Source organism: Geospiza fortis, unplaced genomic scaffold (genome assembly GCF_000277835.1).
Source record: "Geospiza fortis unplaced genomic scaffold, GeoFor_1.0 scaffold11, whole genome shotgun sequence".
Classification (NCBI taxonomy): domain Eukaryota; kingdom Metazoa; phylum Chordata; class Aves; order Passeriformes; family Thraupidae; genus Geospiza; species Geospiza fortis.
The window spans coordinates 12,135,246-12,144,232 of record NW_005054304.1 but is presented as its reverse complement, the minus strand read 5'-3'; the positions used below and the strand labels follow the sequence as shown (position 1 = coordinate 12,144,232).

The 8,987-nt window shown below is 44.2% G+C and overlaps 1 protein-coding gene across 1 annotated transcript; it reads right to left on the bottom strand.

The window, feature by feature from the left end:
• Positions 1-4,762: 4,762 nt before the first annotated feature.
• Positions 4,763-8,981, bottom strand: POMK (protein O-mannose kinase). The gene is made up of 2 exons (XM_005418155.2): positions 8,440-8,981; positions 4,763-7,928 (listed from the first exon to the last, which is right to left on the bottom strand). Exons 1-2 carry the CDS (start codon positions 8,725-8,727, stop codon positions 7,155-7,157), a joined length of 1,062 nt encoding a protein of 353 aa, XP_005418212.1. The 5' UTR covers positions 8,728-8,981; the 3' UTR covers positions 4,763-7,154.
• Between the last annotated feature and the right edge of the window lie 6 nt (positions 8,982-8,987).

Genomic DNA, 8,987 nt, shown 5'->3' with positions numbered 1-8,987 from the left:
TTGGGGAATGGTTATCCATCCTCACCCTTTATAAGACAATAAAGGTGGAAAACGCAAGTATTTCTAGGGTGCGATTTATTTAACCTGTGTCAAACATTCAGAATCATGCCTCCTGTGCCTGGGAAATGCTCTGATCCCTTACTGAGTGCGAGGAGTCTAGACACCTCATTTGGATGGCACTTGCTTTGCAGATGTCTAATCAGCCTGAGGAAATTCTATCCTTTGGGGAGCTGTGTTCTCACTGTGAGATGTTCCAAGTCTTTCTCTTTCCATGGTATGGAACAGATTCATTTTAAGAGGCCTTAGATCAGGACATAAAAGAATATGAGTGAAAATGACAATATAAAAAAAAAACAACCTAATGCACTGATGACATGAGAAGAGTTCCTTGCCCCACATGGTGTGGGAAAGGAGGATAGAATAGCAATTAGACATAATTCTAGGTCATTAAATTGGGATGGAACCCATGCACAGAACTGTGGAAACCACTAAGAGAGATTTTTAAAAAAGTCACTTATGCAACACGACAAAAGACATTTAATTAAGCATGGTTTCAGAGGGATTTTAAGCAGTTTCCTGTGAAGTTGAGGCTTTTTGTTTGCTTTTTTAGTATGTTGAACTTCTCTGCTAACAAGCCTGACAAGAAAGCATCACACATCTTTGAAGAAAAGTGGAAAGAACAAATGTAAGTAACTTTGGTGCTCTTTATAGTGCATTACTGTCTCTAGACCTCAGCTGAGATCAGGCTCCCTTGGATGGGGAGCAGAGAAGCTGTATTTAAGCTGTAACTAAAGACACTGTTTGTATTAACCCTGCAGCTCGCTCTGGCCAAGCTGGGAAAGAACTGGGACACCCCAGGACTCTACCCACAGCCTCCCATGCAGAGGGAACCAAGGCCTGCCTGCACAAAGCATGATCTCAGGTTCTGGCATCTCCTCTGCAGCCTCCAGCACACAGAAACAGAGTGCCTCACTCAGCATTGCCTAGTTCATTTGATTGAATAAAATGCTTGATTTCTGACTTTGATTATCCACCTGCCCCCAACCTAAAAGACGGGCAGAGACAGATTTTCTGCTTCCACATATCCCTCTGAATTTAGTAAATGTGAATCAGTGGATAGGACAGGGTTAGACTGAGGAGCACAACAGCTGGTGCTGCCCTGAGTGTGACAGCCTTGCAAACCTGAGGAAAAGGGGTGATCTTCCCCCTGTTTGACTGTAGAAATAGGAGTTCTGGGGGTGCAGGCCTTCTGCATGACTTCCTTGAAGAATCTGCCCCAAACAGCAAAGTTGGCTGACTCTTAGGCCTACAGGTTAGCTTGCCTGGTACACTGTTATTTCATTTTAGATCTTGGGCTTTTGTTTCAGTCTTGGGCTCCTAAATCACGTTCAGAAGTGGGAATGCAAGCTGCTCTTGAATTCAGTCAGAGCACAGTTAGTCCTTGCAGTTGCAATTTTGTGTGAGAAGTTGTGTTACCTGTCCATGTAGGTTAGGTAGCACATTTATTTGTGGCTTGGATGAGGCAGGATGGGATGACCACTACTTGTGCGTGCTGTTCATGCATGAGGATGGAAGTTGTTTTATATTTTCTTGTACAAAAGCTGCAAGGACTGGCATTTTGTGTTGTGCCTTTATAGCATCTGACCTACAGGATCCTGGCCCCTGACCAAAGCCTGTAGGCACCAAACTAATAATATGTAATGACAACATATGGCACTGGCATAAGCTAAACATAATTAATGGAGACCCAAGCTTAGTGGCTAGATTTCCAACATTAGAGGCAAATAAGCCTGGGGGGGTTCAGTTTGAGTTAGACACAGCACCCTACTCTCCCTCCATACTAGGAATGAGCTCTTAGGGACAAAAACACTTAAAAATCACAACTTTTGTGGAGACTTCATTCATTCCACAAAGAAATCCAGAGTGTACTTGATAAAAGTACTCACTTCAGTCTCATAGATTTATCAAGAGAATTGCTGAAAAGGGTCTTCCAGCTTCTTTCCCTTCTACAGTGAAAGAATTCACTTTCCAAAAGTCATTAGCATCCAGCATCTACTAGAAATTTGACTGAGAGCTACTGAATGTTATCAGTTTTGAAAATCCAGTTACTCCATATCCAAAATGTGAATGCTGAAACAATAAGCTTGGTCTTTTAAAAATTATAGCCAAAGAATGTGTGTGTGTGTGTGTGTGTGTGTGTGTGTCTATATATAAATACATCTTTTTTAATGCATTTTGAGTTACCCAGAGCTAAACAGAATCAAAAATTGCTGATACATAAATATCACTGTAATGTAAATATATTCACCATTTAATCCTGATAAATACTGGATTATAGACTTCTGAACAGAGACTGACAATTATTGGAAACCTTGTGGTCATCTCAAGTATACAGTGCCTCAATTAAAATAAAACCACAAAATCCTTTTCCTTTTTTAAAAGTACCCTGTAGCATATAATTTATTTGGTTGGACTCTACAAATATAACATTATATCACGCCAGAAGAACTTGAGAACCACTTTTTTCTTGTTCCCAGGGTCTCTTGACTGTTGGTAAGACGTTACAGTCATAATGATAGAATCGGTTTACAGTTGCATATTCTGCCAAATAGCTCACAAATTATATTTGGCAAACAACACTGCCTCTGTTTCACAAAGATAATGATCTGATATTTTGTTTATGTGGAAAGGAAAATATTATTTTAGAGATTGTGACAGAATTTCAAAAACTTTGTGCGGTATTCTCAACATGTGATACATTTAAAAGTTACCACTCTATTAAATACAGAGTAACACAGATTTTCAACGGATCCTTCAAAAAGAAAAAAAAATCAAAGAAATGTTCAATTAAATACATTGTGTCCATTTTACTTCCTCCCTATTTACCCAGACCTACACAACAGCTGGTGCAGATATTCATGCGCTACTTTTTACGTCTGATGGTGTCAAACATAGAAACGAGTTGCCATGTAGGCTGCTCATCCCTGGAGGATTTAATGTTACAGGAGTGCTTTCAGGATGAATTCTGAAATCCATAGTACAAAACGGGAAATGCTCCATCAGACTTGACCCCCCAGAAGCGTGCAGCCAGCAGGCAATCTGGAAAGGAAATCAGCATAACCTTGACAGTGCTATTCTTTGGATGGCTCTGAGGAGAAAATGAAAGGAGCAGTGGGTTTGAACTGAATCTGGGACTCTGCTCTGAGACAGAGACCTCTGAGGTGGTTTCCATTCTATAACCTGCAGTACAAACCTGCCTGGTAAAAGCTAAACTTTAGTAGGAAATCCACTGGGAATTTGTTTTGGCAACAGCACTGGGCCAAGGATAGAGTGCACCACAGCAGTAGTGGGCCCTAACTCAGCTGCCACCCACAGCCAGACTGTCAGCAGGCTCAGCTAGCATGGCCTCAGAGTCCTGCTCTCCTCCATTGCTAGCACAGCAGTGTCCCAGCAGAGCTCAGTCTGGGAACCAGAGGCTATTTCTTGAGTCTGGGAGAGGGCTTCTGCTCTGATTCTTTGTCTAGCAGCTGGGTGGGTGAAATACACTGTGGGACTGCTGCAGGGATGGCAGAAGAGGCATTGCCCAAAAGAGAAGGGTAAGGGTGGTTACACTAACCTCAGCAAAAGGGTTGCCCTGACCCTTGGAAAGGGGCCAGACCCAGGGACTTCATCTTGATAATGACAGCAAACAAAAGCCCTGGAATGACTGGGATCATATCTGCCTCGGTACTGACTACCTAAGGTGGCCTGGGGAACCTCCTCTGAAGTTTTCTGAAGGAGATAAGCATCATTCACTGTCCTTCTTGTGTGACCTGCATCATTGTGCAGTTTCTTTGACTGGCTTTTTGGGATGGAAGAGTAATAGAATAAGAAACATGAAAATGACCATTGCCAGAGAAGCATCTTTTGTGGGAAAAGACAGGGAATGTGGGACACTTGATCAGAGCTTGAGATGAGAACCAGCAGCTGTTGTTGAGGTTAGGCAGAACTGTGGCAGTGGTCTTAGCAGGGGAGGTCATGGCCACAGGTCTAGAGCTGGCTGGGGACTTGCAGGCTCCCAGCTGTGAACAGGCCTCTTCCTGCCCTTCATCTTCTGATGCTTTCCACTGGACAGACAAGAACTGCTTGTACTGAGGCAACAAAGTCCCTGAATGTTTATCAAAGGCTGTGACTGGTGGTAAAGACTGAAATGCCCAGAAAAGAGAACTGGAAAGAGGGGAGACTACTGCATGTAGGGCTGTCCTGCCTCTTTTTCCCCTCTCTGTCATGCCTTGCCTTTTCCCTTTAAGGGAAAAGAAGCTGGAAATGTGGGAAGGATTGGATGGATTCATGCAATCTTGAGATTGCAGAAGGATCTAGCAGGGAAGAATAGAAAGATGCATAGGGTACAAACATCTGGAAGGAGGTGACATGCAAACTTGGTTTTGGTCTCACCAGGGAGAGATAGAAACAGACAGTAAAGCACACAAAGACCACCAGCAAGTTAAAGGGGAAGTAGCATGTGTGGTCAATAGGTCAGTCCCTATATCTATCTGTCTTGTTCCTTCAAACTCACTAAAGCAAACACAATGAGATCTTTAAGGAGTTTATCCTTAAGGGAAGTTTGCTAGGAAAATACTGGCTGCAAGGCCAGATTCTGCCTATGTCTGGGCTTCAGAGGCAGCTGCTAATAACTGACTCTAAACTGACCTTCATGCTGCCATCTAGTGTTTCCTCACAGACAGAAACAACATCCCAAAAAAGAAACTGCAGCTCCATAATGTTGTATCCAGAACAAATCTGATTTATTCCTGCTGAAATACAATGCCGGACAACAACCAAGCTGAAGGAGAGGGAATGGGAAAAAGACATGGAGAAGCCACTGCTCAAGGTGAATGTTTAGGCAGACAACTCTTTTTTAAAAAATTTGTAACTATTTCATCCAGGAACAGGGAATCATCTCCATGGCAAGATAATTATTCCGAACCAGAAATTTTCCACATTTTTTTCACTTGGTGAAATTAATATGGCTGTTTGCAAGGTACAACAGTACACAACAGGGCAAGAATCCCAGCAGAAGCTTGTCTTAACCAAGAGAGACTAGCACAAGATGTTTGTCAGGTTCTTGTCTGTCCTTGCTACACTCTTAAAAACCCTTCATGGAGTGGTTATTTACAGCCATCAGATGATGATTTCCCTTTCAAGTGTACATGATGGCTAACAAAAGGTAACAAATTATTGTGGGGAAAACATGCAGAAGATGTGACTCTTGACCCCTTAAAGCCTTATCCCTGGCTTCAAGGTGCTGTAACAGGAGACTTTTCAACTGCTGCACATCCTGTATTCATACTGGAACTGTAGAACTCTAACCCTAATAATAACAAGTCAAGAGTTCATGGGCTGGGTGATGCATTTTCAACAGAGCATTTCTTTTCCCCATGCTTCTTTTAGGCGTTTTGAGTCAAAGTCCAAAACAAACCCAAAGCATCCACAATCACTGCTCTCTTTTGGAGAAGTTGATTACTAAGCTTTGTCTCCTGACAACCTCAGTAGGAAAGCTGCAAGGAAGGAATGAATAAATGGAAAATGGCAAAAGTCTAATTTAGAAAACACACTGCCCAGAGGGAAAGGAAAGGCATAATCAGCAGCTTGTATTGTATGATATCAGGAATTAATTTCCGTATTTGCAGGAAATTTTTCCCCTTTATAAAATTCTGATACCAAGATTTGAACATTACACATTATGAAATGACTGCATGATCTCAGTGCAGTCAGAACATGGCTTGTTTATGTGCAGAGGAATAGCAGCACAGACAAGAACAAACCAAACTCTTCAAAAAGGAGCAAAAAGGACAGTGTACTTCTCTGCTTACAAATCACCTCTCAGGTCACAATATGGAAGTTGTCTCTTAGGCCTTTCAAAGATTTAGTCCACAGCACAGAAAGTCCTCGGGTGGACAATGGTGGAGTCTGTGTTTCTCATTCATATTATTCCTGTTTTTTCACCAAGGGGACTACATCCTGGATCCCAGTCCCACCAAACACAGCCTATTGCTGGATTAAGGCATCACTGCTCTTCCTCTCTAGCTGTTGGTACCAGGCTGTTACATCCATGTAGGTTACCTCAAGTTTTTTCCTAACACACCAAAAAGGTTACTTTTTAGCAGCCTTCCTCTATCCTTAGTGGACTTTGAATAGAGTTGTATGCTCTGAATACAGGAATTTTCCAAAGCTCGTGTTTAATGCTCATTGCTGTGGAAGTCACATTCTCTTTCAGTTCCTTGTTATTCTCCTCTCCATCAAATCATGATGACACTAAGCCAGGATAGATAGGTGAATGAAAAAAGAGACACAACACTTCAGCTCTTTTCCAAAGTGTTCAGCATTTCTGTGGATTACAGAGGAGCGAGAGACTTGCATTTGACAGCTTCATCTCTAAAGGGCCCATCTGGGAATACCACAGGACAAAGGCTTGAAAACCAAGAACCTGTGTCTGTAAGCAGACTCTTCAGAATCTGCATCATCTTCTTGCTTCCAAAAGTGGCCACACACTTGCTGTTGTGGGATACAGGAGTAACAGCCATACAGCTCCAAAAACAACCAATGCCCCAGGCAGCAAGGACAGACTGCCACTGCAGCTCTGGCACTGGGGCTCACCAAAACCTGAAGTGAAACAGGGCACTCCTTTCTGAGTGACCACTGCTTTTACTGTGTGGGAAAGTAGATGAGGGCTCTGTGGATACAGCATAGGCCCAAGCCACAGTAATCAGCACAAAGCTTGTGGGGGGCATGCCATGGATCTCTGCTCTCTACTCTTCACCAACAAGTTAACTAGACCAATATTTTTTTAGCTGTTTTTCTCTATTTTTTAAGATATTTTTTGTGTAAATGTTGCAAAAGAAAATTTATCATTTCTTAAGGAACAAATTTCCCCTGCACCCACACAACTTCCTTTCTCTCCCTTCTCCTCTTCCAATGGTAGATTGAACATGCCAATGGAAAGCTTGCACAGCTCTTGGATTGGGGGGATTTTTTTTTCTTTTAATCAAGAAGTACTAGTTCAGCTGTTCTTTTCTTCTCAGTTTTGGGGACAGAGATTTTGCCCATCAGGCAAGCTACATAAATAGGAAGGACATTAACTTAAAACACCAGTATGTTGTTTGCCTCATGATTCACTATAACATTTCTCTAGTACTAGGCATGGCTGCCTCCCGAATAAGCAGAGTTAAAACTTTCCTGTAGGTGTCTAAGACTTCTTGGGCAGAGGGCCGTTCTGCCGGGTCCTTCTTCTTACACGCTGCATGGATGTCAAACAGATGCAGTCGTACAATATCACTTCCTTCAACATGGCCCAAGAAAAAATTGGAGACATCTGGGATTTTCCAGATGTCTGTTTTCTCATCATAGGGAGGCATGAGGTCATCTTCAAACGGCACATCTTCTCCATAGGGCCAACGCTGCTCAGGGGCTACAAACTCACCCCGGAGCTCCCTGTGACCACACTTCACCAGCCTGCCAGCACTCCTGTTCACAAGAGGCAGAGCGTCCAAATCATTCACCAGAACGTGGAAGTCACTTGTCAGGAGATACTGGGAGAGAACCTTGTCCAGGTCATTTGAGTCACACATCACTAAGGTGCCCAGGGGGCTGCTGTGCAGGTACCGAATGACACTCACGTAGTCTATAGCAAGCATCAGCCTGCGATGCCAGGTGTTCATGCCCTTGTATTTGGGAATGTGGAGAGTTTCATTCAGGCCTCTCAGTGAACCAAGAGGATGGTACTCGGTGAGGATTGTGAACTGCTGCTCACAGTAGCCAAGCAGCCGGACAACATGCTTGCTCTGAAGGGCTTTCAGCATCTTCAGTCCATGGAGAAAGTCCTCCTTCAGCTCTGAGTTGGTGAGCTGTGAAAGGACCACTTTCTTTTCCTTCCACTCAGAAAGGAAGACCTGAGAACACACAAGAAATACATAAGACACGTGGAGAGCCTTCTTCGATGAACGCCTACCAGCTGCTGCTGACCTCTTCCTGTGACTGGTTAGTCACAACTGCAAATTACAGTCACCAGGCACAGTCAGCTTTAGGTAGAGCCATGTACCTGTCACAGCAAGCCCCTTCCGATGCCACAGTTATATCACAATTTCCTACGTTTTCTTTGGAATGGACAATGCATATGAATTAAGTTATTTTATATCACCCAAATAGCCAGTCTCACTCTGCCAGGATTGTACCAATCTGTGATTTTGCTTGTGTAGCTGGATGTCGTTTGGTGTCAGAGAGGTGGCCCAGGTTATGCTGTTGTACCTGTTGTGTTTGCTTTATCAGTAGCCATATGGTCCCGGATGCCTACAGTAATTAGCTGCTGAGAGGATAATCATAACAGCAGTGCTGGCGTTAATTAGCCAGCAAAATGTGAAAGCTCTTTATCCAGAGAAGAGAAGAAAGAAATTCCAAACTCACCTTTTTCACAGCACCTTCACCAACACACTTGAGTTTCCTGACTTCCCTATTTATGGCCTCACAAGAAAGCCATGGGGAACAATTCTTCACCGCTCCGAATTTGAAATACCCGAAAGGGCAGAGGCCAGAGTCCGTTTCGACACGTCCCAGAGAGCTGGAAAACTTGTTGAGGTACAGGTAGAGAAGGGCATTAAGGAGCAGGACGGCCGCAAGCAGTAACGCCAGCGAGATGGATGGCACCTCTCTGGGAAGAAGCTCCCTCCTAACGAAATGCGGTTTCTTTTCCATGGCCGTGCCTTCCGCATCCTCCGTGAAAGACGGAGGCTAAGCAGAACCCTCTTCCCAGCCCGGGGATGAACGCCTGTACGGCTTTTTCAGAGCCGGCTGCCCAGCCGTCCCGCAGGCAGCGCGCTCCGGCGCCTGCAGCCTACGATGAGAGGCCACGCGTGGCAGCGAGATGTGTTAAAGGCGGCCGCAAGCTCGACGCTCGCCGCGCTGCGCATCCTCCCGTGTCTCCGCGCAGGCGGGCCCGAGCTGCGGGCGGGCGG

Bases quoted from the DNA above. Each gene is read 5' to 3' on its own strand.
- POMK (XM_005418155.2), bottom strand. From the start codon at position 8,727: ATGGAAAAGAAACCGCATTTCGTTAGGAGGGAGCTTCTTCCCAGAGAG. The intron at 7,929-8,439 runs GTGAGTTTGGAA...GTGTGTTCTCAG, and splicing joins GTGAAGGTGCTGTGAAAAAG to GTCTTCCTTTCTGAGTGGAA.